Source organism: Aquarana catesbeiana, linkage group LG03, assembly GCF_042186555.1.
Source record: "Aquarana catesbeiana isolate 2022-GZ linkage group LG03, ASM4218655v1, whole genome shotgun sequence".
NCBI classification, from domain to species: Eukaryota; Metazoa; Chordata; class Amphibia; order Anura; family Ranidae; genus Aquarana; species Aquarana catesbeiana.
The window spans coordinates 612,653,465-612,660,873 of record NC_133326.1 but is presented as its reverse complement, the minus strand read 5'-3'; the positions used below and the strand labels follow the sequence as shown (position 1 = coordinate 612,660,873).

Genomic DNA, 7,409 nt, shown 5'->3' with positions numbered 1-7,409 from the left:
AAAAACACACACCAGTGAAAATACATGTCGATGTTTTCTAAGTAAAAAAAGGTAAACCTTTCCTCACACCTCCAACCTACCCCTCTTCTCTGAGAATGACATAGATTTAACAACGGGTTTCCTAAATTGTTCATTTACAATCTGCAATATAATTGAAGCTTACCTTATGGATATTGCTAATCATTATTTGCCCCTGTACTCTGTTTGAGAGCCACAGAAATTAATTTGCTGGTTAGTAGTAGTTTCACCAAATGGTGGTACCATTGGCACTCTCAAGCATAATAAATACATTCAATATGCAAATGCAAGAAATTGCAAGAGCCAACCTATGAGCTAGGTCAAAGCTTTATTAAACCATAATTATCAATGCAATCACCCCTAACAAAGTCATAATTGAATGCTTAAAGTGGTTGTAAACCCTTTCAGACCACTTTTACCTACAGGTAAGCCTAGATTAAGGCTTACCTGTAGGTGCAAGAAATATCTCCTAAACCTACACGGATTTCCAAAAGACAGGCAATGATGTCTATGGCGCATGCGCCGTAGACAACGGCGCGCAGGCGCACTGAGCGTGCCGTTTCTAACGGCGATCATGCTGTTAGTGGCGGCACCAGCGTGCATGCACGGGAGTGACGTCATTGTGGCTCCAGCCAATCACAGCACCGGAGCAGAGATACCCGGAAAGAAGATGGACGATTCGTGGAAGAAGGGACAACAGTGACATTGCAGGCTCCTGTGTCAGGTAAGTGACACATATTGGGTTACTATGCGATGCATAGTAGCCCATTATGATTTACCTTTGCAGGGAAACAAAGAGGAAGTAAACCCATCAGAGCTGTATATGAAGTATGTACATATAAATGACTATTATAATGGTTCTATAGGTTAACTGGCTCTTTACATGCGATTACAGGGATAAACATCTCAAATTTCTAATATGGATGAACTGTTATCTTGATATTTTTCTACCAGTGATTTTTTTAAGAACATTGAGTACTTCTTTGTTCCTCAAGCTGTACACCAAGGGGTTTAAAAGTGGAACCAAACCAGCATACAATAATGAGAGGAATTTGTCCAGCTCCTCAGAATTCTCAGACTCTGGTTTTATGTACAAGCTGAGAACTGTACCACAGAAGATAAAAACAATGATGAGATGAGAGGAGCAGCTGGAAAAGGCTCGCAGTCTTCCTTCTACTGTGTGAATCTTTAATATAGTGGATATTATCATAACATAGGAGGTCAAGATTAAGACAAAAGGCACAATCCCCAAAAACACAATTTCTATAAATATAATAATGGTTATTGTCCCGATTTTGCTGCAAGTCATCTTTAATATCGCCTTTAGATCACAAAAGAAATGGTTAACATTTAGAGTTATACTAAAGGATAACTTTGATATTATAGAAGTGAAAATACATGAGTTTATAGAACTGACAAGCCAGGATGTAGTAGCCAATAGTGCATAAACCTTCCTATTCATAATGAGATGATACCGTAGAGGCAAACAGATGGCTACGTATCGGTCATAGGCCATAGAGGCAAGTATGCAAAACTCTGTATCGACACAAGCTGCAAACATGAACATTTGTGTGAAACAGGCTTGGAAGGATATCCGATTATCGCCAGTAATTAGGATGAATAATAGTTTAGGTAGAATAGCAGAGACGTAGATAATATCCTGAACTGACAGGTTGCATAGGAAGAAATACATTGGAGTGTGCAGATTTGATACTATATATACAGATATCATAATTATTATGTTTGCAGTTACAGTCAACAGGTAGATGACCAATACCACACTAAATAAAATTGGGCATAAAACAACATAATTGGAAAATGCCAGCAGATGAAAATTGGCTTGATATATAGTATCATTGGAACACATGCTCCTGGATAAAACATTAAAGTCTTAGCATCAAGTTGTTTAAATATGTAATAATAATTTGTTTTATGTATAAAATTAATGTAGTCATTTTAATGCACTTGTAACAACACATCTGATTACTGTACATCCCTTGTGCATAAGGTAGATTTCTTGCACTTTGAAGAAGGGGGTAGACCCACAAAAGCTTGCCCTGAAAAATATCAGTTTGTTCAAATAAAAATAGTATCATGTGCATATCTCAGCTGTGTTCCTAAAGTGTACTGTATGTATAGCTATTTTTTTTTATAGTTTGCAATAGATTAGGTAAGGGTTAAAATCCCTTCCAGTTACTTTTTTCTGTTGTCCATTCGCCACTTCAATACCAGGCACTTTCGCCCCTTCCTGCCCAGGACAATTTTCAGCTTTCAGCGCTGTCTTACTTTGAATGACAATTGTGCAGTTATGCAAAACTGTACCTATACTATAATGTTTTCATTTTCTTCCCACAAATAGAGCTTTCTTTTGGTGGTATTTGATCACCTCTGGGGATTTTATTTTTTGCTAATCAAACTAAAAAAGACTGAAATTTTTGAAAAAAAAAGTTTTTTCTAGTTTCTGTCATAAAATTTAATTTTCTCCTTCACTAACGGATGCTGATGAGGTGGCACTGATGAGGCTGCACTGATGAGGCGGCACTGATGGGCACTGATGAGTTAGCACTGATAAGGTGGCACTGATGGGCACTGATGAGGAGACACTGATATGTAGAATTGATGGGCACTGATAGGTGGCATTGATATGCAGCACTGATAGGCACCGATAGGCAGCACTGATATGCAGCACTGATGGGTACTGACAGGTGGCACTGTTGGGCACTGACAGGCAGCACTGATGGGCACTGACTGGCAGCACTGATGGGCACTGATAGGTGGCACTGATAGGCGGCACTGATTGGCACTGACAGATGGCACTGATGGACACTAATAGATGGCACTGATGGACAGCACTGATGATGAGGTACTGACATGTGTTACTGCTGGGCACTGATTGGCACTGTGATGGGCACTGACTGGCACTGTGGTGGACACTGGGAGACTTTATTGAGGGGGCACTGACTGGCAGCTGTTGGACACTGATTGACAGCTGATGGGCACATCTGATGGGGGTTGTGCTGATAATCAATGTGCTGATTATCAGCACAGACAACCTCTGACAGGGAGAACCACCGATTGGCTCTCCCAGTCAGCGCGAACCGAGGAATGCCATTTACCGGCACTTCCTGGTTCACGCAATGATCAGCTGTGATTGGTCACAGCTGATCACATGGTAAGAAGCCTCTGTCAGAGGCTTCTCACCACAATCAGAGATGCGGCATGTCAGACACGCCGCACTCGAACACCACACCCTGTCTCGAGTGCGCGCTGGCATGTTATCCTGCTGGACGTCATACCACTTCCCAACTGTCAATCTGCTATAAGCCAGGGGGGAAGTGGTTAAGGATATTTCCGTTCATTTCCTGTGCTGGGGCTGTAACTGGAAGTGAGAGGAAATCTCTAGAAAGTGAAAGGAGTTTTCCTGGTTTCCTTAGTCATTTATCACTGCAACATGTGCATCCACTGATTAATTTACCTCTTGGAATGGTGACCACTGTAAAATTTTGGATTGCCCTTCACATTCTATATGAGATTATGGCCACCAAGATAAACACAGAGGGCCTACCTATCAGAGACACAGACAGCAATATATACTTGACAGGGGTTATATTTCTTCTCTGCTCTAATCAAAACAAAAAAAAAAAAAGCTTTACCTATACATAAATTTGAATGTAAAAAGAAAAACAAACCACCATGAAACTTTACCATCTCTTTCCCATACTCTAAAGGCCGATGCATGAGCTTCAAGTAGAAGAAGGAGATCAATCCACTTATGGCATTTGAAAAAATTTCACGAGTATTTGAGGATTCATGAGCTCCATATCAGGGTAAATTTAGCTTTGGGTGAACCAATTTGCTGATCTCCAGCTACATAAAAAAAAAGTATTTTTAATATTAGTGTCAGTTTGTTTCAGTGTGTCTTAGGTAGGATAAAAAAAAATCAAAATGTGCACTATTTTTTCAGGTCTCTACTACAGGTACAAACAACATCTAACATACACATATGTGGTATCGCTGCAATTGTTGGGGGCAGATAGAATTTTTTTGGGGTTGTTATTTGGTGGTAAGTTATGATAGTAGCAAGAAATATACAGCTAAATTACAAACGTTTATGGGGAACTGTGTCAAATGCTAATGATACCGTTCTCATTACTAAAATCTTGTATATAGTCCCTTATCATCCCCTCCAAGAGTGTACATATTATTGATGTTAGGCTAACTGGTCTGTAATTCCCAGGGATGTATTTTGGGCCCTTTTTAAATATTGGTGATATGTACAGTTTTACTAACACATGTCAAAATGGCAAAACTGTACTTAGGCATTGACATTTATTTTACCCTTAGGCGCCAAGGGATTCAACACTTCTGTTTCCTTCCTTTATAAAGATATGTAGAGCATGCAAGTGCTGAAAAATAATATTAATTCTGCAACATTCCTGTGACCACAATTAGGTATTTCCTTATACTTTTCCTATTTATTTGCCTGGTGATAACCTCAAATTATGTTCAGATAAGCATATATATGGATGATTTACTGATAGCAAATAGGCTATTTTTGTTGCAAGTGAAAAAGGTAAAGCTCTACTGACTTCATCTTTCAATTATATGCAATCAAAAATACAGATTTTTTTTTGTTTTCTTTACACGGAATTGAGTATTTTTTGCAAAGCAAAATTTGCAACATTCACTAAGAAAAAGGAAAGTTCTCTTTGCTATACTGGCACAAGCAATCTCACTTTAAACGGCCTAGCACCATGCTTAGTAAATTGCTTATCTTCAGATGCACTGCAGAGAATGAGCATCATAAGAAAGTAATGTGTTTTATCATGTTTCTTTTTTTTTTTTAAGCACAGTAACATAATTGTTGTTAGATGGATTAGAAAACAGGCTTGTGCACAAGGCGAATTCATCACATAACTGGTCAGTTCTGATCAGTTCAGCAACCTGATCTACAAGCAATACTGTCCAACATTAGAGTTTAACAAATACTACATCACATTGCCTTTCACTACCATGCAAAGCTAACAAAATGCACAATATATATATATATTTTTTTATGAATATAATATTTACCCTGTATGTTCTATATACTGGCTTACAAAGTGATTTATTGAATGCAAGGAGGATGTTCAATGAAAATCATATCTGTAGCTGAATGCTGTTTATATGTTTTAGATGCCTAATCTCTCTTGGGGGGGAAATTTGTGCCAACTGTAAAATGTTACTACCTTGGGAAATCAGTATTTCTACTCAAGTATTCAGAAACTAAATTACAAACTTTATTACAAAAATGTTTTTCTTACATTAATACAACAGACACATTTCACATTCATATTGTCCAGATAAAGCAAAACTACACAATACATGAAATAACCCCACAGATAACCCAAAAAAAACACACCCATCTCAGATCCGGTAGCCGTCTCTTTCTCACCTCCTCATCTTGGATTTTTTAGACTTGTTTTGCAATATCTCATACAGTCGAGAGATAAGGCTCTGCTTTGGATCCTTCTCCCTCAACAGTGAGATTATTTTAGAGTTACTGAATTTAAATTCAAAGGTACAGACCTGGGTCTGTAAGGTATATCTGTGCGTCAGATATTGGAAGAACCTCTGCCCTGGAATCCCAAATTCCTCACTTTCAAACAGTTGCTTCATAAGTCTCGGTTCCTTCCTCTGCCATAGCTCAAACCCTTCCAGCCTCTGCAGCTCCTCACAGTTTACATTATTCAAGATTGGGGTATAAGTGTTATAGCCCATGATATTAGTAATTTTTTTCATTTCCTGCCATACCTTAAAAAACAATATACCTGACATAAACTTTTTGTCCATTTGTAAAGTTTTTGTGTCCAGCAAAGAGATCAGTCTATCTCCCTTACACAGAGGTAATAATAATCCTTGTATGGAGTCAGTCTCCTCAATTTCCGTCCACCCATAGAACTGCTGTAGTTGTGTGGCCAAAAAATAGTTTTTAGGTTGTGAAATGGCAAGCCCCCCTTCATCTTTGGCTAACATTAGACTTGTTAGTTTTATGCGTGTTTTTTTTTTTCCAAATAAGCTTGCGGAAGAGAGTTTCTATCTTTCTGAACCAAAACACTGTTATCCAGATGGGGCAGTTATGGAAAATATACAATAACTGTGGGACCCAGATCATCTTTAGGATGTTGGCTCTACCAATCACAGTTAGTGGTAATTTGCACTATCTTTGGCATTTATCTCTGAACCTGAGTAACAATGGTTTGAGATTCAGGTCAATATATTCCTCCGCATTTCGTGTTACCTCAATCCCAAGATATTTAAATTAATGTTTTATTTGTATTTGTGTAGAGCCACTTGGTAAAGAGATATTAACATCATGCAAAGGCAACAATATTGATTTCTCCCAATTGATATGAAACCCTGAAAGCTGGCCAAATACAGAGACAAGTATAAGATTTTTTTGAGAGTCTGCAGTGTCACCCAAAAAAATAAGAGCATCATCCGCATATAAAGCTATTTTTTCTTCCCTTCCCGAGCGTCGAAACCCTACTATCCCCTCCGACTGTCTAATGGCCACGGCCAATGGTTCCAATGCTAGGGCAAACAACAATGGGGACAGAGGGGAACCTTGTCTAGTCCCCTTAGACAAAGAATAGTATTATTGATTCTCAGTCTCGCTTTTGGATCTTTATATAATATTTTTAGCCAGGATAAGAACCCTGGACCAATACCAAAGGCACTTAGTGTCGCCCATAGATATTCCCATTCCACCATATCAAAAGCCTTTTGCGCATCAAGGGATAAAATGGCACCAGTCCCCTCATTATCCATTTCGGATATTTGTTGCCGCGCATCTAGATGGAATAAACCCTGATTGGTCTCTATGAATCAGAGTTTTAATATATTTGCATAACCTATTTGCTAATACCCTGGCTAAGATCTTAACATCAGATGTAAGGAGAGAGATTGGACGATATGAGTCTGGTTTTAATGGGTCTTTATCGGGTTTTAACCACTTGCCGCCCGCCCTATTACAAAATGACGGCGGCAAATTGGTTTGATATTCCTGACCGGATGTCATCGTGGCGATCATTGTTGCGGAGTGTCAGTCTGACACCCTGCAACACCGATCTAGGTAAAGAGTCTCTGACGGAGACTCTTTACCACGTGATAAGCCGTGTCCAATCACGGCTGATCACGATGTAAATAGGAAGAGCCGGTGATCGGCTTTTCCTCACTCGCTTCTGACAGACGCGAGGGGGGGTCTGTGCTGATTGTTTATCAGCACAGCCCCCCCTCGCATTCTACCCAGGACCACCAGGGAAGCCGCCCAGGACCACCAGGATGGCCACCACATGGACCACCATGTATGCCCCCTAGACCACCAGGGAAATACCAATCTGTGCCCAGGC

General features: G+C 39.5%; 1 protein-coding gene across 1 annotated transcript; it reads right to left on the bottom strand.

Moving 5' to 3' along the window:
• Window positions 1–949: 949 nt before the first annotated feature.
• Window positions 950–5,778, bottom strand: LOC141134024 (olfactory receptor 13F1-like). The gene is made up of 2 exons (XM_073623614.1): window positions 5,453–5,778; window positions 950–1,889 (listed from the first exon to the last, which is right to left on the bottom strand). The coding sequence occupies exons 1-2, from the start codon at window positions 5,776–5,778 to the stop codon at window positions 950–952; spliced, it is 1,266 nt and encodes a 421-aa protein (XP_073479715.1).
• Window positions 5,779–7,409: the final 1,631 nt, after the last annotated feature.